Below are 23,417 nucleotides of genomic sequence, written 5' to 3' on the forward strand. Positions count from 1 at the left end.
ATGCAGCCAGGATAGCTGTGCATATGGCGGTGAAACATGATCAAATAGCTGAAATTCACAACAGGCATTCATAACCAGTTCTGAGCACCATGAGCATTCCTGAGAAAGGCTTTGCAGGATAATATCACTGTAATCCATTAGTGTAAGTGTTTGTGCAAGTTTCTTTTCCCAAGAGGGAAGAGCTTTTTATATTTTTGTAGGGAGTGGAGAGTTGCTGATGCCTTCTTGCACATTGCAGTTAGATATTCAGTCCAATTCAGATTTTCATCTACTACTACTACTACTACTACTACCACCACCACCACCACCACCAATACTACTACTACTACTACTACTACTACTACTACTACTATTACTACTAGACTCTTTGCTTAGGAAGAGAGGTTGAGATTTATCTCATTTAGGATTGAAGATGATGGTATTCCTGATATATCAGGCTAATGAGACTAGAATGACCAACCAGCACCACTTGGGTTTTGGATGGGTTGAGCTTTAATGATATATTTCATGCCCATTTTGATACTGTGCACAGGTAGGTATTGAGATTCTCGATAGCTGGCTTCAGGTTTGTTGTTTTTGAACTTATTTGTAGCCGGAGCTCATCAGTGTACATGTGGTATTTGCAGTAGAGTAAAACAGAATACACATTATTTACATATAATGGTGCTGGATGTGATGCATTGCTGGCCAGTCATCAGATATGGGCAAAACCATTGCACTGCGCTTGGGAAGAAATTTAGACTGTTAAGTTTGATGATTAAAATGTCATAGTCGACAGTGTCAAACGCTTTGCTGAAGTCTAAGAAGCTCATGATAATTGCCTCTTGTGCATCTATGGCAAGCTGCAGGTCATCTGTTACCTTTATTAAGGCAGGTGATGTGCTGTGATGTTGACAGAAACATGACTGGTATTTGTCTAGTAGATTGTTTGTAGTTAGGTAGTTTGTTAGCTGGTTGTAGACTATATAAAAAGGCCTTGGTCAGTGCAGGAAGAATTAGGTCAGTAATCAGGGGGTACCATGGCAATGTCCTTTTAAGGTAATGGCTTAACTAGTCCCTATTGCCAGGCCTCAGGGAAAACAATTTTGATTAAGGACTGGTGTAAGATATCTGATATAATGGGCAGTAGTTGTTCATTAATAAGCTTCATCATTTGGATTGTGATGCCATTGTGTCCAGTAGATCCTGATCTGATATGCATGAGGATCTTTCTGATGGCGTTGCAAGTAACATGCTTTACACAGAATTTGTTGTGGCTACAGTCGTTTACCCTCCTCTAGTAAATGTTTGTTTCCCTTGTGGTTCAATTGTGTATGTAGGTCTTTGGCTGGGACAACATGAGTTGCAACTTTTACTTTGTCCATACCTAGACAATGTAGGTTATTCCATGGGACAGTTGTTCTGTTTCTGTTGTCAGTGAATGTATGAGCATGTCCGAGTTTTGCCTTTCTCACAGCTTAACTGACTCTGTTTCACTTCAGCTTGCAAGTAATATGCTTTTCAGGCATGTACTGTAGCTTGCGTATTTGATGTGCGGTGTCTCTGAGATTCATGAGCTGTTTTAGTTCTTCAGTTAGCCAAGGTGCAGGTTTCCTTCTTACTTTTCCAGTCTTTAGGGGTACAATAACATGCTCGTATGTTGATTTGAGACTTGAAAGAGCAATTTCAAAGCAGACAAACCCACCTGTATTAGGAGGTTTGAAGAGGACACATATCAGGTGCTTTCTGTTGAGGGATTTGAGCTCTGTGAACATATATTCAACTTGTTTATCTTCATTATTTTTGGATGCATGTAGCACAATAGGCAATAAATCAGAGTTTATAAGCAGCCTGTGATGTTCGCCTGCTTTATTGCTTCAATGATAGTTCTCGGTGTCAACGTACTGCACTGTTATATGGGCTGAAAAATGGGGGGTGGAAGTTCAACACTGAAGACTGTAAATGATGTAGCCAACAGTTGCACAATTACATTTAACAGTTCTTTACTTCCACTGTTTACAACCCCCCAATATTACACAATTATATGGCCAGTTCACTATTGGTAAATGTTGATAAGTCTCATTAATAGGTTGCAGGCAACATCAGCATACTGTTACAGTAGTTTGCTGTCGAACATCTATGAGCAATAAAAACGTAACCATACAGTTCACAGTTCTTGCTAAATAATATGGTACATGTGACACTATTTTCTCAAATAAATTAGACAGACATAGTCATTAATTGTTCTAACACAAGGCCTATTTGTTGTTGTTGTTGTGGTCTTCAGTCCTGAGACTGGTTTGATGCAGCTCTCCATGCTACTCTATCCTGTGCAAGCTTCTTCATTTCCCAGTACCTACTGCAACCTACATCCTTCTGAATCTGCTTAGTGTATTCATCTCTTGGTCTCCCTCTACGATTTTTACCCTCCATGCTGCCCCCCAATACTAAATTGGTGATCTCTTGATGCCTCAGAACATGTCCTACCAAGCGATCCCTTCTTCTAGTCAAGTTGTGCCACAAACTCCTTTTCGCCCCAATTCTATTCAATACCTCCTCATTAGTTATGTGATCTACCCATCTAATCTTCAGCATTCTTCTGTAGCACCACATTTCGAAAGATTCTATTCTCTTCTTGTCCAAACTATTTACCGTCCATGTTTCACTTCCATACATGGCTACACTCCATACAAATACTTTCAGAAATGACTTCCTGACACTTAAATCTATACTTTGTTTATAAGGCCTATTTGTGTTACACTTATTCCACTGTTAAGTTGATGCAGTGTTGTTACTCTAAACAATACATATTTCCGTCTGAAAATCGGCCATGGACTGTCTGCCTCGGTGACAAAAATCGATCCTTTATATATCCTCACAATAATAGGCACTGAAACTACACATTGTTTGATGTTTAAGTTACAGAAATTAGAATTAAAACATAACTCATTCAATTAACTGAATACATCGAAAAATGCCTTCTTTTCAACCATTCCTTCCACTGCAAGGGTAAGGCCAAATTATTTGTTTAAATAATGAAATTAAGAGATATAGTTGTACAAACACTACTTTTGATGAACCTTTAATTATTTTGGAATTAATTAAGGGCTGGCTTTGCTAATATGTTTCGAACAGAGCCAAATAAATACTTTAAGAATCCTAGTGTTCTTCTTCCAAGTGTTTGTAATTAGTACAGAATTTATATTTGTTTATAAGTCAACAATAGAATGTATGTCATGAAAGAATTACTGATTTCACTCTGTAACAGAGGCATTAACTAGGAATGGTCAAAATAAATTAGGAAATTACATACATACATAAAACTAAGCACAAAATTAGACCTGGTGCTATATTCCTTAAGACTGAGGGCACCAACCTTTCTCTTTCATGGAACTTAAGATTATACTCATGCATGTTAATGATATTTAGGCAAAAATGAAAATAAAATGAATTTAAGGAGGCAGATGGCAAAACAAGAGAGGAAGTAAAGAGAGCCCAGCTTGCTTCATCACAATTCCTACTCCACTCCTTCATTGGGTACATCTCTCATGTCTTATAAAGATGTAGCCTTCTAGATTTACTGAACTGTGGGAATACTTGTTTTGAGCTATATCTCTGACAGGAGTATGGATGTATGTATCTTGAAAGTCTTGAAATATTTGACAGAACTCGCCAAGGTGAGCTGGCAGAGGTTGAACATTTGTATCTGCATTGTGAAGTTTATTTCATTCAAGCACAAAGCTATGAGGATGGGCCAGCAAAAGTGGGGGAACAGTGCATAACACAGTTTACTCCATTCTTGTTATTTTTTGTTACCCCTAATCAGAAAGAATTAATAGAGTGTTACAGTGTGAATTTCTTGGCTTGAAATACGTTACTGTGTATTTTTCTGGGTAAAGTAAGGAAGTCACTGCTTCAATATCAGACATGTTCAATTAACAGTGTTGGTTGTGTCTAACATAAATAAATAATTACACAAATCTGAGTGTCTTTAATGGTCATAAGACTGGACTGGCCTGTTCAGTTGCTAAGGATTTGCAGCAGCAAATTACATTATTTTATGTTAGTAGCAAGTTGTCAGTGGGCAGCAAAAGGTGATTAATAAGAATGTCATAGTACTAAGGTAGATTTTGATGTCCAGTTCAGACGTTCACATCATGTCACTGTTAGTGCCAATAAGGTATCAGTATTAAGGGTTCTTATTATGGAGACCAAATGTGGATGGGCTGCTCTTCAACCCACTCTGTAGACAGCATGCTGAGTGTAAATCTGTTGCTATCCTCTGTATTAAACAATGGTATTAGCTGCAAAGTTAAGAAATATTCTTGCATGTGATCCGCATAGCTCTGTCAAGTTTTATCGCTGTACCTGTATATTGTCAATTTCTTCTAGTCCTGGGAGACTAGTGTATCTTGGAGTACACTGCAAGATGCAGGTTTTCCACACTGGGCAAAATAAACTTGGGGGTAGTGGTCTGGTAATTCAGGCAATGACTTTAGAATATGGGCATTCCCAGCTATTTCTGCACCATTACCTTGCTATGCAAAGTACGGCAAAATGGACAGTAACATGGGCTTTGGAAACCCAACTGTTTGTAATGCTTTTTATTTAGGGACATGAAACTGCAGAATTCTAGAATTCAGAGATGGGTTAGTGGAAAGATGAATTAAATAAGCTCAAATGGGATATAGTTGTGTCACTGAAATGTGGTTAGGCCAGACAGAATACAATTTGGTCACATGCTTTACAACATAATAGAACACGGAGGAAATTCAGTGTAGGTTTTGTTGTCAATAAGAATATTGTAGATGATATTGCAAATGTGGAAAGAATCTCAAACAGTAGACTTATTTGAAAATACAAGGATGAGGTTCTAAGGAAATTATTTGATTCTATGCACCAGTATGCTCACATTCTGATGAAGTTGTAGAAGACTTCAATGGAGAGTTACAGAAGCTGATAAATGACAAGAAGTCCTTACATACAATTTAGACAAAAACTAGAGATGGATTGTCATTGGGGAACTTTGGGTGTGATATCACTTGTGACAGAGGTCAAACATTAGTAAAATTTGAAGAGATGAACTACAAATATGTCCTTAACAAATTCATTCAAAAGAAAAGAAACAGAAAATGATTTTGATAAAGGTCAAATGGAAATAAAGGTGAAATAAATTTTATTTATTATTGCATACATGGACAGAACAAAAGAAAGCAAAATGTCAAAGGCAATGTTGTTTCTGTTGAAGATGTGATGAGAGTGACAAGCAAAATTAAAATCAAATGACGCTAAGTTAAACAAAACTATTTGTAATCATATCAAAGAAAAATTCAGTTGTGAAAGTTAATAATTATGAGACAGAATTGCCAACTTGCTTTACCTTTTTATCCTTCCCCACTCTAACCCTCTCTTCTCTCCAAGGAAGGAAGTAACAGTTTTGAAAGCTGGGATAATTTCATTACTTATAAGTATTGTGTGTCTATTGACAGTATTAAACGTTTCTCCTCCTCAAGTTAACTACTGGCCAGCAATTATGTTTGATATTTCTCTTAATATATACAAAGCTGAGAATATTTATGTATGTCTGGGAACTCCTCCCAGGACCCTGGACACAAGTGGACCAAATTTGGCACAAAAACTCCTATGGAGGCACAGACAAGAGACGTGTTGAAGCCCCTGGTGTATTTGCTGCCCTACACAGCAGATGTGTTGTATGGGGATGGCATCGACCTGTGTCTTATCGACCTGCTTTGCAGAACAACCTACACATCAGGGGCAAGAAATGGTTTCTCCATACCCAAAGTGTAGGATGCTCAGCACAACAGACGTGTTATGTTGGAGTAGTATCTGCCTGCTTTATCGGTCAGCAGTGCATGGCAGCCTACACGACATGGGACAAAAAATAGTTTACAAGCCCTTGGCATCTATGTTGTGCTGCACGAGAGGTGTGTTGTAGGAGTAGTACTAGCCTGCTTTCTCAACCTCTTTCACAAGGGCTACACATCTGTTGGACAGGCCTGGGGGAAGGTTGAGATGGAGAGAGAAGCTGACAGGAGGGGATGGATAGGGAGAGAGGGGGGGGGGGGCAGGAGGGAATGTGTAGGGAGAGAGAGTGGCAAGAGGGGATGTAAACAGAGGTTGGGGGAGTAGATGGACAAAGAGGGAGGGCGGAGAAAAAGATGGACAGAAATAGGGTGAACTATATGAACATTATTGTGGACCATCTGCAGCACTTCATGCTTGAAATCTCCCCCTAAGGCGATGACATCTTGTAGCAGGATAACTATTCGTGTTACAAGGTCAGTTTAAGGAGCATTATAGTGAAATCACATTGGTGCCTTGACAGCAGACATGCCTGATCTGTACACATTGGAATACATATTGGGTGCATCACTTGTGTTTGTCACTGTCTTATCAACATGGCCTACAGGAAGAAACCCATAGTGCACACTTGGTTGTGGGCACAATGAAAATGTTTCTGTTGAACATGTTTTATTGGGTCAGTTCAGATACTATTATACTTACAAGTTGCTCCACTTCCCGGCTAATGATAACTTATGTGTAGTCATGTCATAAATTGAAATTTGATGTAAGACTTAGGTACTGGTGTATAAACTTCTAATTTTTAACAGAACACTTAAAATATGCAAAAATTTGAGGTAGTATTTGGTGATAGTGCAAGAAAATTTGAACCAAGGCCTCCACATCTGTATAATTATAAATATTAAAATCATCTTAACATTTATAACTTTTGGGTTTGCCATGATATTTCAGTGTGTAACTCACACAACCTTTTATTGAGGCTTCTGCTTGAATAGTTCTGGTCAGTAGTGCAGGAAAACGGCTACTCTCAGTGTTCACATTGGATATGTTTGTTACCGGTACCTAGAGATGTGAGTAAATGCTAGAGCTTGTAAGCTGTTCATTGGTGGCACATGACCTGCAGTTCAGAAGCAGTGAGATGCATACCAACCTTTTGTGCAGGAATCTTCAATACCTGAGTGTTGGTTTGATACAGAAAATTGTGTGCTGCACGATAAGATGAAGATTCTATCATCAATCTTGTCTTTTTGGTTTAAATCCTTAAGGGAGCAATACATATTCTTAATTTCAAGAATGTAATTAATATAGTTAAAAGTTTGCTGGTCACTGTGGTGCAGAACACAACTCTTCCAAACATTAGATCCTGTAAGCAGGACAAATTGTTCGGTGATTTCCTTGTCACAACACAGTTGAAGATTTACACAACAGCACACTTTAGTCAAGATACTGGTTGCAAGTGTGTTGGTGTTATTGCCTGTTCACAGTGATTCCTTATTGTGTTCTGGAAAGAGGGTTATGTAACCCTGCACATCCAAAGGAGAATGGGTTGAATTTATGAAGAAAAATATGTTTCCTGTCATTCATCCAATACAAATTAATAAATTATCATAAATTTTGAACCAGTTATATGGTTGTTATTCTGATAATTTTAAAATGTGTACTCATATTATTACATTTTCTTGTGTCTGTAAAATAATTGTAAGCTACTGTATTAAAATTATATGTACTTTGTTACAAAATTCTCACATTTGCTAATTTTTTTACTTGTTTTTATTTTTAAAGGTCTTCAGGATTGTGGACTTTACTGCATGTGAGGAAAACGCCTTCATTCTGTAAACTATTTTGTAAAACGAATGGCCAGACACCAGAATTAACTATAAGGTTTGAGATTGATGCTAATACAGATGACAATGGGAGTTTGAGTATTAGTACAGATACTACCAACAACCAGTCAATACTATACACTTTTTCACCTTTATCTGAGGAGTGGAGCTGTACTTCCATGGAAACAGAGACAATTAGCCTTCTTGTGGATAGCTTTCAGTATATTACTGATATCCTAAGAAAAGTTAGTTATATTTCAGATACTATATATTATAACACTATTAACTTAATTGTCTTCAGAGTGTTCCAGATTAGAAATACATAAAAGAAGAATATGATTTTCTGCAGAAATCACCCATTACTCTTATTTGTTGACTGTGCAGATAGGGAAAAAACGCATTTAATATTGAGAATCTTTGACAGCTGTATTGCAAAAGAACCATGGTTTCATATAAATCATTGCTATGGACAGTCAAATGTCTCTTAAATCTTCTCATTGTCCACACACAGCTAAATAAGAACATATTGCTCTTGCCATTTGCCTTGCTGTGTGCACCGCACCAGGAAATCATAGTTTTAATTTCTTGCCAGTGTGTCCCTGACAAATTTTACAAGGAACTGTATGAGTTCATAATAATGATTTCTGTGTAACCCTTTTTGTAGTTCAGTAGCATACACTTCAAGTATATCTTCAATATCTGAAGCAATAAAATGCTTTTTTACCTACTCCCTTCTGCACTGAACATCATTAGAATCTATACATTTCCATTTTTCTCTGAATCTTTAGCAAAGAGTATACCACAGTTATTTGTAGCCTAAAATATTTTACATTTAAAGATATTTCACCAATGTTGCTGTAGTTTTGAGTCCAGATACTTGTATGATGCAGCTCTCCATGCTACTCTATCCTGTGCAAGCTTCTTCATCTCCCAGTACCTACTGCAACCTACATCCTTCTGAATCTGCTTACTGTATTCATCTCTTGGTCTCCATCTACCATTTTTACCCCCCATGCTTCCCTCCAATACTAAATTGGTGATCTCTTGATGCCTCAGAACATGTCCTACCAAGCGATCCCTTCTTCTAGTCAAGTTGTGCCACAAACTCCTTTTCGCCCCAATTCTATTCAATACCTCCTCATTAGTTACGTGATCTACCCATCTAATCTTCAGAATTTTTCTGTAGCACCACATTTCGAAAGCTTCTATTCCCTTCTTGTTTAAACTGTTTATCATCCATGTTTCACATCCATAGATGGCTACACTCCATACAAATACTTTCACAAAAGACTTCCTGACACTTAAATCTATACTCAATATTAACAAATTTCTCTTCTTCAGAAATGCTTTTCTTGCCATTGCCAGTCTAATTTTATATCCTCTCTACTTTGGCCATCATCAGTTATTTTGCTCCCCCAATAGCAAAACTCATCTACTACTTTAAGTATCTCATTTCTTAATCTAATTTCCTCAGCATCACCTAATTTAATTTGCCTACATTCCATTTTGTTTTTGTTGATGTTCATCTTACATCCTCCTTTCAAGACATTGCCCATTTCATTCATGTGTCACTGACATAATTACAATGTCATCGGCAAACGTCAAATTTTTTATTGCTTCTCCATGGATCTTAATTCCTACTCCAAATTTTTCTTTTGTTTCCTTTACTGCGTGTTCAATATACAGATTGAATAACATCGGGGATAGGCTACAACCCTGTGTCCCTTCTCAACCATTGCTTCCCTTTCGTGCCCCTCGACTCTTATAACTGCCACCTGGTTTTTGTACATCTTTTGTTTTTGTAAATCTTCAATATGATACCTCTTGAAACACCAAATGCTTCTGCTACCTTGGTTATGAAAGCACCAACCATACAAGCACTGACAATTTGCCCACATTGAAATTCGCTTAGTGTTGTGTTGGCTACTGTAGGAGTCAGCTCCGACAGAAACAAGGAAGAAGAGCAGCTTAATGGCCGGTGGCAGAAATCCAAAATGATCTGTACAAATCACATGCTGGGTAATATACCTCTTCATTTCTAAAAAGAAAATAAACACAACTTGCTTCCTGTGCCTCCTACATACAGTTGCATTACTCACTATTACTACTCACAAAACGCAGGCTAAGTAACATCTTCATATTACTCAGTACTGACACTCTTGAAGTCTGCGACTGAAGTGGGCCTGACCATCAGTGGGTTACTGGTTAAATCAGCATTTACAGGGGATGCTGAACTCTGTCTTCCTGGAAGTGTGGTGCTGCCCACTCTTTCTTTCGGCACGTGGGTCAGCGCCTTCTCAATGCCGTTTCATGGCACTATGCTGATCGGTGTGCAGTTGACGCTTTAGGACTGCATACACAGCTCCAGCATAATGCACTCACAACTAGGCAGAACACTTTTCTGACTGTGACTGACCCTTGCAGCATATTGAGGACATTACACATGTGCCATTTATGGTCAAGTACAAGAGTGCTATCTGCAGTCTTGGCTAGCATCCACATTTATGTTGAAGCATGCATTTCTCACAATGTTTCCATATTTTTGTCAAATTCCTGTACTGTTTAATGCTATGCTGCTTGCAGTGAAAAATTCATGCCACACTTGGAGTGATTACTTTATGTATATTAGGAAAGTACTCTGTAATTCCTAGTCTAGGGTTATGATTCCTGCTTCGGGTGCAGGAGGTCCCGGGTTCAAATCCCGGACGAGCCCTTGCGTTTTGTACAACGGTGTGGTAACAAATCGCATGGCGGCGGCTGTTTCACGCACTTCCAGGCCTCCAAGTCAGCGCTAAAATCCAACAACCAGTTCTGAAACAGTTTCATTTGAGCCATGTGCACCCTGCTGGTGGAACGTTTGGAGTTGATTTAAATGGTCACAGTAGAGATCGTAGCAAGTGTCTTGCTGAGTGCGACGAAAACCTGTTTCCACCCACAATCGAACCGGGGACCTTGTGCGTGTTAGGCAGACGTTATAACTGCTACACCACAGAAACTGCTACGCTCTGCCCTCCACATTTGATATAACTTGTAGGACGATCGCCATTGTGGCGTAAAAATCACTTTGCGGAAACGCACACTGCAGGTATTTCGCATTCGTGTGCAACAATTGACAGCACCCTTGACTGCCTGAACGCCATGACGAATAAGAGCTCGAGGGAGAGTCCTCAGCAGCATCTGCTGCTCTTTCTTTCCTTACAAGATACCGTTGATTCGTGCAGTCGTTATTGCAAAAGATGTCACCAAAGGCAATCCCTTCGTTAGTGGCACGGCGCTTGGGCTCCTACTCCTCCTCCTCCTCCTATTCTTCATTTTATTTATTTATTTATTTTGAGGGTGGGGTGGCTATCAGCATTTTATAAGCATTTTCTGCTATTGGATTTGATATTTTTTCCTTTACTCGTACTATTCTTTTTGTAGTGTTGTTATCTAGCTCGTATTAAAGATAAAGTCATTTATGTCATTTGTTTGTGAAATGTGCACATTATTTTGGGATCTTTCAAGTTCAAACCATTTTTATTTTTTGAGAGTGGAGATGTTCATGGAAGTAGAGATGTTGAATCACTAAGGCAGCAGCCTAAATGAACATGGTAAACTGTGGCTCAATCAAAGTTCAAGCGGGCTACTGTACCAGAGACACAGATTTGATCTTGGTCTGAGTGGCCCCATAACTTGCTTGCTATTCAGTCACTCTTTCATTCATTCATACATTGTGTTCCACAAATTCCATCATGAAAAAAGAGTCTTCAAGGATAAAGAATGAGTTAACGTATTAGCAGGCGGAAACAATCACTACAGACTACATTTTTAAAGAATACTAACACAAAAGTATCACTAGTGCTAACTAACGTACACAAACTGATATTATAGTAACAATATTATGAAAAGGAAAGTTGCCAATCACCAAATAAGTGGACCACCCTTTAGCTGAACATGCTGCCCAAAATGACATTCTTCATTTCAATGACTGCTTCACAGCCTGTAACATATTCATCCTTCCCACCAACACCAACTTTTCTGAATTGTGCAGGTGGGAACTTTCCCTGCAATATATCCTACATTCCTGTAACCCTCCTAGCCTCGACTTCGTTAGTCATTATCCTCACCCATCCAGCCCTGTCCCTGTTCCCATTCCAGCACTAAACCATTGCACACAGTCTTTTTACTTCTCTCTATATCCACTCCCACCCCCTCACCTTTAACCTCCCGACTGCATATAGTTACCCTACCCTCTCTCCACCTCGTCCCTGCACTCTCCCCAGCAGCACTTTACTGTCCCTCACCCCAACCCTACTATCCCTCCCCCGCCGCCCCACCCCAACCTCTTCCTTACCCCCACCCAGTCGCCAATCCCATCATGCACGGGTGCTGTTGCTCGCAGTGCGGCTTCAGTGCCAGAGACTGCAGTTGTGTGTGTGAGTTGCACAATGGTCATTGGTGCATGCAGACAAGTTGCAATACGTCTCCCCTATGCAACCTACTTGTGCTTGATTGGATTTAAGCTGGGGGAACATGCTGGCCAGTCCATTCACTGCATATCCTCTCATTCCAAGAACTCCTCCACTTGCACTGTTTGATGCAGATGTGACTGTCATCCAAAAAAATGATGTTAGGGCTGAATGCAGCCCGAAAAAAGACATGTGGGGAAGAAGTACATTTTTGCAATAATGTTGACTGATGAGTGTACTGTGTTCAAAGATTTGAAGATCAGTACACCCTTGCAACATTATGCCTCCCCACACCATAATACCTCAACAACCAAAACACTCATGTTCAACAATGTTCCTGGGTGCATTATGTGTTCCCACCTCTCACCGTATGAGGCCACATCTCGCCATATGAGGGTACATACAGAATCACTACTCAGACTGAATCTGTTCTCATGCAAGAAGAACAAGTAACCCCAGCTCTCATTGGTCTGGTTCCTATGCTTTTGGCACAATTGCAAACAGTGCTGCCAACATGCAGTTGCTGTGCCTCTGTGGAGTGTGGGATTGTATGCCTTGCAGTCCTGTTAAAGCTGGTTGCAATTGCACCCACTGTTTGTTGTGGGTTCCTTCTTGCCTGTTGCACAATGTAGCAGTCATCCGTTGCTGTAGTTGACCTTGGTCGATCATCTCATCTCATGTGGGTTGCAAGTGCCGTTGTTTGGAACACTCCCTATGTGTATGAAACAATGCTGTGAGCACACTACCAAACTCCTAGGCTACACTTGTCACTCTTCATGCTTCTCCCAGTTTCCCAATGTTTATTCCCTGTATGAAGTCATCTACATGTTGTAATGAAGAACACCACCCAAGTGCATCATAACTGTTTGCTGGTTGACACACATTATCTTTTCCTGTTCCCTCAACAGCCACTTGCTGTGAGCCAACCCCATTTGTCCCTATAGTCACACTAAACTCACACCATGTGTCATCCAATTTTCTGTGCACAACTGGGAGACATCTGGTAACATGCCGACATAATTTCATTCATTTCCACCATATACTTAGTATATTATGTTACTTTATGTATATAATTTTTAAGTTTTGCAGTGCAGTGTGTGTATGGCAGGTAAAAAATCGGCTGCTTCGAATGTGGCCACTGCTTCTTCTCCTTAATTAATCAATAGCTGTTAGTGTCTAATACTTCAGACAAAGCAGACCACTATCTATATATTGACAAAGTCAAGACCTATCAAAGTCAAAGACTTTTACATACCTGACTCCAAATATTATGAGAAATTGGAGGGGTAGTGTCTAATTTAATATTTAAGGATTTTCTGTTACCTGCCTGATGTTTGCTGGCAACTAGAGTATAAAACTTGCTTCTGAACTTAGTGTTCTTCCTAAATTCACTCTTGTTATTAAATTAACCACAAAGTCCCATAGAGAGGACATGTGTTGGCAACTAAGAGTAAGAATCTATAAGCCATTGAAGTGGCTTCTGAATGATCATCAGTTATTGACCTGCCACATACCAGTCATGCACAGCTGCCGTCTGAGCTCAAGAGTGTATGTGTCTGTAAAATAAATACCCTTTTTTTTTGTTTTAGCTCCAATACCTCAGAAGATTACGCCATAGAACAGTGTTGAATGAATATATGTAAAGTATAGTAGCAATCCAGCCTACACGTCAATACAGTAAGAAATTTATAACAGCAAAGCAGCAGAATTGAGCTTTTTGGTTAATTTATCTACGTGCCAGTACCACCACAATTTATTATCTGTCTAGATGCCTAGGAACTTCACACATAGAGCCTCATCCATTGTATAACCATTGTACCGTACTTTAGGTACCACTAAGTCATTTTTATTTGTTTGGAATTTCTTTTCAGTGCCATAGTGGCCTATGGCCAGGGTAGGCAAGGACACAGGCATCTGAAGAGAGTTTTGTAATAACAGATGTAATGGGAAACCTGCTGTTTGTATTCTTGGTAACAGAATACATATGGTGCTTCTGAGTTGGCCCCTGGGGACCTGAGCCAGTCAAGGATGCCGTGCAAAGATGTTTGGTTTTGTGGTGGCACAAAGTCCGAAAATATAAGGGAGGAGGCGTGGGGAGGGAGTTGGAGTTGGATTTGGAGTTGAGAGTTCGCATCATAGCAAGATGAAAGCCAGTGCCAGAGAGAGCGTCCAGTCTCAGTCGATACTCCGGCAACAACTGGCAGACAACACATGACTTCTCCCTCATGCTTCATATTGACTGTTCAAATGTGGTGCAAAGTGGCTTGTTGGTCAGCACGGTTCATAGGAACAAACAACCTTTGCTGAGGTGACGAGCCTACTCAGCATATAGGCCAAAGTGAATTGTACTTGAACATTACAAACAAAAATTTAAATGGAAGAAATTCGGAAATAACAATAAGAATTCACACCTTTCCCTGAATTGGTTGGGTGACCTGTACATTTTATAACATTTGTTTTTGTAACATTAAGGATTAAGCTGTGGGTTGTGAATCAGTCATGAGATTGGAGCACTGTTCTCTTGGCCGATTCTGGTATGCGTATGTTTGGGTCCTTTATTGATGCATTTGATTTATCAACAAAGATTACAGTTTCTGAAGAGTCTTCTAATGGCTCAGGTAAATCATTTAAGTAGACCAAGAACAGAAATGGATAAAACACTGAACCTTGTGGAATGTAATATGTAATGTTACCCTTCTCTAAATTTAATGTTATTCCTGTCATATAATCTGCAGTTGTGGCCCTTTGTTTTTTGTTGTTAAGATATGACTCCATTTGTGCAGTGGATGCTTTTAATGCCATATCATTTTATGCTCAGGTGACAAAAGTTATGGGACACAATGTGCACATACACAGACAGCAGTAGTATAACTTAAACAAGATATAAAAGGGTAATACATTGGGGGAACTGTCATTTGTACTCAGATCATTCATGTGAAACAGTTTCTGTTGTGATTATGGTCAGACGACAGCAATTAGCAGCCTTCGAACATGGAATGATAGTTGGTGCCAGATATGTGGGACATTAGGTAATTCAGTATTCTGAGATCCACAGTGTCAAGAGTATGCCGAGAATGCTAAACTCTGGCATTGCCACGGACAGTGCAGTGGCTGATGGCCTTCACTTAGTGACGGAGAGCAGTGGCCTTTGCGTAGAGTTGTCAGTGCTAACAGACAAGCAACGCTGCATAAAATAACCACAAAAATCAAATGTGGGATGTGCAATGGACATAACTGTTATAACAGTGACCCGAAATTTGGCATTAATGGGCTGTGGCAGCAAGTGACCTATGTGAGTGCCTTTCCTAACAGCACATCACCTGCAGTGCCTCTCCTGCGCTCGTGACCACATTGATTGGACCCTAGACAAATGGAAAACTGTGGCCTGGTCAAATGAGTCCTTATTTTAGTTATTAGGAGCTGATGGAAGGGTTTGAGTGTGACGCAGATCCCACAAAGCCATGGGCCCATATTGTCAACAAGGCACTGTGCAAGATGGTGATGGCTCCACAATGATATGGGCTGCAGTTGTATGTAATGGACCGGGTCCTCTGGTCGAACTGAACTGATCATTGACTGGAAATGGTCATTCGTAGACTTTATGTTCCCAGACAATGATAGAATTTTTATGACTGACAGTGTGCCATGTCACCAAGCCACAATTGTTCATGATTGGTCTGAAGAATATTCTGGACAATTTGAGTCAATGATTTGGCCACCCAGGTCACCCAACATGAATCCCATTGAATGTTTATGGGGCATAATCAAGAAGTCAGTTTGTACACAAAATCCTGCACTGGCAACACTTTCACATTTATGAATGGCTGTGGAGGCAACATGGCTCAATATTTCTGCAGGTGACTTCCAACAACTTGTTGAGTTCATGTCACATTGAGTTGCTGCACTATGCTTGGCAAAAGAGGTCCAACATGGTATTAGAAGGTATCCCACAATTAATGACATTTTGCTAATAGAATGTTGTGATCTTCACAATGAAAAACCTTGTTAAGGTCACAGCAAATACCAAGTAGGTAATCTTGTGTGTACTTGTACTAAAACTGAGTTAGTGAAATCACACATTGCTTTTTGATTAGAAAAGCCTTTATGGAAGACAAGTAGAGCATTTTACTAAAGGTTATTCTCGAAAAGTTTCTGAAATAGTATGTTAGAAGCTAGCCTCTCAAAAAATTTCGACTTCTTGGGAAGGAGGAAGATGGGTCTAAAATTAGAGTTGCTTTTCTCTAGTTTTATGAATGGGTGCCGGTGCTGCATACTTCAGTCATTCAGGAAGTACAGTTTGACTTGTGAACTGATTACAAAGGTAATTCAAAGGGGTTCCTACCAAGTCAGTGCAAGACCTTAGTACTTGCTGAGATACCACAACCAGAAGACTTACTGCCTTTTATGATCTAATGGTTTTTTTGATCTCTTCAACACAGTACGGGAAAAATGAAGGCTGTTGATGAAGTATTGGAATCCTGTCTGAGCAAGTCTAATAGAACCATGTTTTATATATAACAATGAAAACAATCAGCTATTGACAAAATTATTTAATTGGCTAGATAAAAAATCTACTCACCAAGTGGTGGCAGAACACACACATAAAAGGCTGTTGTAATTGGCAAGCTTTCAGAGCCAGTGGCTCCTTCTTCAGGCAGAAGGGTTGAAGGGGAAGGAAGAAGAGAAGGAAAAGGACTGGAGAGGTCTAGGAAAAGGTGTAGATTTTGGACAAGTCACCCAGAACCAAGGGTCGGGGGAGACTTACCGTACGGGATGAGAAGGAAAGACATTATGTGTATATTTGTTCAGTGCCTCTGTGATTTAGAAACATTTACCCAAAACAGGGCTTATTAAAAATGTAAATCACAGTGCCCTAGTTACAATGAATTTTTCTGGAACTTAGTTGTGCAAGTAACCTATTTCCACAAACCTTCAGATGCAAAACGTACTGTGTGGGTATCACAGTGTGAAGAGGAACACATCAGTCATACCCTTTTGTGGTCAACCCACTCTGTTGAGCAACTCTTGAAGCTGTGCATTCAACAGAAAGCTCCATCTGGTCTTGTCATATTCGTTCAGAGAGCGCAAACTTTTCACTTTTGTGTGAGGACCATGTCTACTAATGCCAAATGCCACCCTCAGTTGCATAGTTGAGGTTAAAGTCCAAACTGTGCTCAGCACCTCCAATAATCACTTAATAATCTTTACAGATATCTTTCCCCAGAGATCTTGAATCACTGCTGACATTGCTGGGTCCTGCACTTGTCTTACAATACTTATTACTTCATATTCACAAGCTGAAGAGCTCTGTACTAATTGAGACTTTTCCCCTCCCATAACTATTTGCCAGGAGGAGGACCTTCATGGTCTCTCTTTAACCCTAATATTACTTTATTAGTATTATTTATTATTACCTTGTCTTGCACTTGTTCCTCTGTCTTGTTAGTGTTTACCTGAATTCCTTTCATTGCCTGCAGACCTTTGTGCACAGTTTCCAGAGCAGTGAAGCTGTTGGAGATCTCTAGATTCAAGATTTGAGACTTGAACTCCTTGCCTGATCTGGCAGTGTCTACCACAGTCCAGTCATCTACATTATTTCTAATTTTACTGTAGTTCTTATTTGCTTTTGCCACAGTCAGATCAGCTTTTAGTTTAAAGATTAGCTGCTCTTTCTCTGTAATTGTGGAGCGATAGTCACAACTGCTGCAGTGGTAAAGCTAGATACATCTTCATACAAGCTAGTTGCTTTACAGTATCCAGCATGAATAAAGCCTGCCAACCTTCTCTCGCTATTCTGTTGCAATTTCCACACTTGTCTGTTGTGATCTCTCTCTCTCTCTCTCTCTCTCTCTCTCTTTTATTTTTTATTCTTGATTGATTATTTTGCGATAACTGTTCAATGAAGAACTGCGACTGGCTTATGATACCAATTGATAATTTAGGGAAGCAACAAATATAATAATAATAATAATAATAATAACAATAATAATAATAAGCAAGCATATTATTAAAGATCCCAATACCACAACAGATAAATGCAGAGCCGGCCATAGTGGCCGTGCGGTTCTAGGCGCTACAGTCTGGAACCGAGCGACCGCTACGGTCGCAGGTTCGAATCCTGCCTTGGGCATGGATGTGTGTGATGTCCTTAGGTTAGTTAGGTTTAATTAGTTCTAAGTTCTAGGCGACTGATAACCTCAGAAGTTAAGTCGCATAGTGCTCAGAGCCATTTGATAAATGCAGACTTTGCAAACAACAAATAGAAACAGTAGATCACATCACAAGCGGATGTACAATACTAGCAAATGCAGAATACCCCAGAAGACATGACAATGTAGCAAAAATAATACATCAACAGCTTGCCTTACAACATAAACTTATAAAACAACACGTTCCCACATACAAGTATGCACCACAAAATGTACTGGAGAATGATGAATACAAATTATACTGGAACAGAACCATTATAACAGGTAAACCAACACCACATAACAAACCTGACATCATATTCACCAATAAAAGGAAGAAATTAACACAACTAATCGAAATATCCATACCCAATACAACAAATATACAAAAGAAAACAGGAGAAAAAATTGAAAAATACATCCAACTGGCTGAGGAAGTCAAGGACATGTGGCATCAGGATAAAGTTGACATTATACCAATTATACTATCAACTACAGGTGTCATACCACACAATATCCACCAGTACATCAATGCAATACAGCTACATCCAAACTTATATATACAACTACAGAAATCCGTAATTATTGATACATGTTCAATTACCCGAAAGTTCCTAAATGCAATATAACATATACCGTACAGTTAAAAGGAAGTCACGCTTGATCAAGGTCCGCGTCACTTTCCATTTTTGACCAGACATAACGTCTGAGAAAAGAAAGAAATAATAATAATAATAATTATTATTATTATTGTTATTATTATTATCATAATCATGTGTGGCTCAGTGGCCTGTTGCAAGGCTTTCAGTTGATGACACTATGAGCCATCATGGAATCCAGTGGGTGGCAACCATTGCTCTGTTCAGAGTGCCATGGAGATTGTTGAAAACTGACCCATGACCACTATGTTCTTTATAATTCAGGTATGTTTGATCACATTGGAACCAACAGCACCACTTTATCACTGCATTGTATTATGATGCATTGTTTCAGTGCACTTACACCAACTCAATATGAATAGTTGAAACAGTTGATCCTCTTAAAATATGAGAATTGAATTACTGCACTGTACTCCACTTTAAATTGGGATTGCACCATTTTGTTTTGTCTTCTCTACTGGTGTACTATGGTACAGGGATTTCTGTGTGTAACACAACTGCAGATATGTACCTGCAAACAACAGAAAACTAATTAAAATGAGAAAATGGGAATTCCAGATTGGAATATCAATAGTAATGTGAAAAGGTTAGATTGCTACACACCGTATAGATGACATGTTGAGTTGCAGATAGGCACAATGAAAAGACTGTTACACACTGAGCTTTCAGACAAAGCCTTCTTCAGAAAGGAGAAGAGAAACACACATATTCACACAAGCAAGCACGCCTCACGATACATGACCGCTATCTCCGGCCACATACTCACACAAGCAAGCACACTTCATGCACAAATAGCCACTATCTCTGGCCCCATCAGGAATGTGCATGAGATGTGCTTGCTTGTGTAATGCGTGTGTCTCTTTTTCTGTTCTGAGAAAGGTTTTGTCCAAAATTTTAATGTGTAACAGTCTTTCCGTTGTGTCTGCCTGCAACTCATCGTGTCACTTTTATGATGAGTAGCAGTCTATCCTTTTCACAATATTGTTAAAAAATTAATTACATAATTTCGCTTTTTGGGGGATGATAATTAAAACTTTATGATTAGCCTACATACGTTTGATGTTCGCAGAGTAGTACAGCAAAATCCTCAAAGTCTCGACATTGTTCACATTGTAGTAATACATACATATTCTGGCATTCAGATGTCATTGGTTACACACATTCATCATTCTGTGCTTCATTTTAGCTACTGGCTTCTTGCCTTAAATTTGTAGTCCCTTGTGCTCCTTCATCATCCAGCACCTCCCATCTCCACCCCCATTCCAACTTCTTAATTTTAATTTCTGAAGCAGAACTTACGTGTGAGGATGAATGAGTGTCACTGTATATCAATTATATGGTGTTGTACTGAAAATTATTTATCTACAGCAATATTTTAATAGCAAGCATATAATGTATTTTTGTTTTTAGGTGACTGAGGATATGCAAGAAAGGTGTTCTGCAATAATAAAGCTAATTTATGTACATGAAAACCTGTTTTACTGCACAGATACTTCACTCAGTGTAACTAATTGTGCTGGTAATCATTCATCATATGTGATTATTAAAGTTCTCTCAACATGTGTGGTACCTCAAGAGGCTGTGAAAGGGAATATTACTATACTCTGCCTTCTGAATGTTCTCCTTTCTGAAGGTAATTGGAGTGTTTGTTTGCAAGTAGTAACAGTAATATCTCTTTTTTCTGTTAAATTACTGTTCAAAGACAAATTAGTGTTCAAAGACAAACAATTTTTAAAAGTCTGAAACCATTATATGGCATATTTCAGGTAAACTCATTGCTGACAAATACACTCGGATTCTCACAGTGCCCGGAAAGGATGCAGATGATCCTGTTTTTGGTCTACCATTCAAATTTCCAGATGATTTCTTGGAAAGTATAGCTGCCCAAAAGACACTTATAAAGAATTTCAGCAAAATGTCTAAAGTGCTGGATCTGGTGAAAGTGTCAGGTTTGTAGTTAGTCACCAACACATCTGTCCCTTTCAAAATATAATAAAGTAAACAACTGCAATACTTCCACTTACAGGATGTGTCATTGGTGTTGATGAGGATACGGCATTTTCATGGCCAACGTGTGAAATTTGCGGTAGTGATTTTTTATCTGAAATAGATGGTGGTGGCTTCTACTGTGAAAAATGCAACAAAGAAACAGAAACAATTACAGCTATGTCACTGGAAGTTAAAATTTCTTGTGTGGAAGTATCAGAAGAGTCAAAAGTTAAAATAAAGGTAATTGTTTGCAATCCTGTTTTTGTTATAATTAAGTTTCATATCGGAAGTTACTACCATGATCTGAATAGATCTTTTTTCATTGATTTCTCATTAACTGACTAAAGATGTTACTTTAATAGCCAAATAAAATGTGTATGATTTTAAAAATAATTTAAAGATTCTTAAGTAATATGTAATTTTAATATCTATTCTCTGAAATGGAATCTATCAGGTATGTACGAAATTAGTGTTACAAAATTCTGGATAGAATATAAACAATAGACTTGATAAATACCACCACTTTTAAAATAATGGGAGCATTCAATGGTTGGAAGGATGTAGAAAGCGACCCAAACATTCTAAGCTGTTTTTCTGTAGAGTGAAGAGGCATACACATGCATAGAAACTGCTACATTGTCCTGACATTGTGAACCAATTGAGCATGCAAGCAGCTGCTCATATTTGTAATACCTGCTGCAAATACAAACCTCCCCACCTACCTAGTGACATTTAAAAATCCACAAAGTGTAAGCACCACAAATGAATGACTTAAGTTGAGAGTGTGGGAGAACTGGAAAATCAGATGATGGAGATGGATGGATGGAAATAGTCTTACTAAGGTTTTGTACCCCCATGAACAATGGACCTTGTCATTGGTGGGGAGGCTTGCATGCCCCAATGATACAGATAGCTGTAGTATAAGTGTACCTACAGTAGCAACCACAACATAAGAGTATATGTTGAGAGGCCAGACAAACATGTAGTTCCTGAAGAGTAACTGCAGCCTTTTCAGTAATTGTAAGGGCTGTAGTCTGGATGATTGACTGATGTGGCTTTGTAACATCAACCAAAACGACCTTGCTGTGCTGGTATTGTGAATGGCTGAAAGCAAGGGGGAACTACAGACATAATTTTCCCCAAGGGCATGAGCTCTAATGTGTGGTTAAATGATTGTATCATCTTGGGTAAAATATTCCAGAGGTAAAATAGTCCCCCATTTGGATCTCCGAACAGGGCTACTCAGGAGGATTTCACTATCAAGAGAAACAAAACTGGCACTCTAAGGATCTGATCCCTTAAACCGGCAGTTACGTTAGAAAATTTAAGGGAAATGGATAGGTTAAAGTTAGATATAGTGGGAATTACCGAAGTTGGTGACATGGGGAACAGCACTTCTGGTCAGGTGAATACAGGGTTATAAATACAAGAGCAGATAGGTGTAATAAAGGTGTAGGTTTAATAATGAATAAGAAAATAGGGGTGCAGGTAAGCTACTGTGAACAGCATAGTGAATGCATTATTGCAGCCAAAATAGACACAAAGCCCACATCCACCACAGTAGAAAAAGTTTATATGCCGACTAGCTCTGCAGATGACGAAGAGGTTGAAAAATGTATGATGAGATGAAAGAAATTATTCACATTAAGGGAGACGGAAATTTAATGGTGATGGGGGACTGGAATTTGATAGCAGGAAAAGGAAGAGAAGGAAAAGTAGTAGGTGAATATGAACTGGCAAAAAATAATGAAAGAGGAAACCACTTGGTAGAATTCTGAACAGAGTATAATTTAATCATCAATTAACATTTGGTTTGAGAATCATGAAAGAAGGCTGTATACATGGAAGAGACTTGGAGACACTGGAAGGTTTCAAATTACTTATATAATGGTAAGATAGAGATTTCAGAACTAGATTTTAAGCTGCAAGACTTTTCCATCGGCAGATGTGGACACTGACTACAATTTGTTCGTTATGAACTGTAAATTAAAACTGAAGAAATTGCAAACAGGTAGGAAATTAAGGAGATGGGACCTGGATAAACTGAGAGAACCAGAGGTTGTTGACAGTTGCCGGCCGCGGTGGTCTCGCGGTTCTAGGCGCTCAGTCCGGAACCGCGCGATTGCTACGGTCGCAGGTTTGAATCCTGCCTCGGGCATGGATGTGTGTGATGTCCTTAGGTTAGTTAGGTTTAAGTAGTTGTAAGTTCTAGGGGACTGATGACCACAGATGTTAAGTCCCATAGTGCTCAGAGCCATTTGAACCATTTTGTTGACAGTTTCAGTCGGAGCATTAGGCAACAGTTGACTAGAACAGGAATACAGTAGAAGGTGAATGGGTAGCTTTGAGAGATGAAATTGTGAAGGCAGCAGAGGTTCAAATAGGTAAAAAGACTAGGCCTAGTAGAAATCTTTGTGTACCACAAGAGATATTAAATTTAATTGATAAAAGGAGAAAATATAAAAATGCACTAAATGAAGAAGGCAAAAGGGAATACAAACTTCTAAA

The 23,417-nt window shown here is 39.1% G+C and overlaps 1 protein-coding gene across 1 annotated transcript in view; it reads left to right on the top strand.

Annotated features, from left to right (window-relative positions):
* The window catches only part of LOC126195401 (uncharacterized), a 152,931-nt gene that overhangs the window by 116,403 nt on the left and 13,111 nt on the right, over positions 1-23,417 (top strand). Inside the window, exons 8-11 of the mRNA XM_049933994.1 lie at positions 7,585-7,870; positions 20,331-20,553; positions 20,687-20,869; positions 20,947-21,149. Of these exons, the coding sequence (XP_049789951.1) occupies positions 7,585-7,870; positions 20,331-20,553; positions 20,687-20,869; positions 20,947-21,149 (895 nt within the window). The remainder of the gene's footprint in view (positions 1-7,584; positions 7,871-20,330; positions 20,554-20,686; positions 20,870-20,946; positions 21,150-23,417) is intronic.

This window comes from Schistocerca nitens, chromosome 7 (assembly GCF_023898315.1).
Source record: "Schistocerca nitens isolate TAMUIC-IGC-003100 chromosome 7, iqSchNite1.1, whole genome shotgun sequence".
Taxonomy (NCBI): domain Eukaryota; kingdom Metazoa; phylum Arthropoda; class Insecta; order Orthoptera; family Acrididae; genus Schistocerca; species Schistocerca nitens.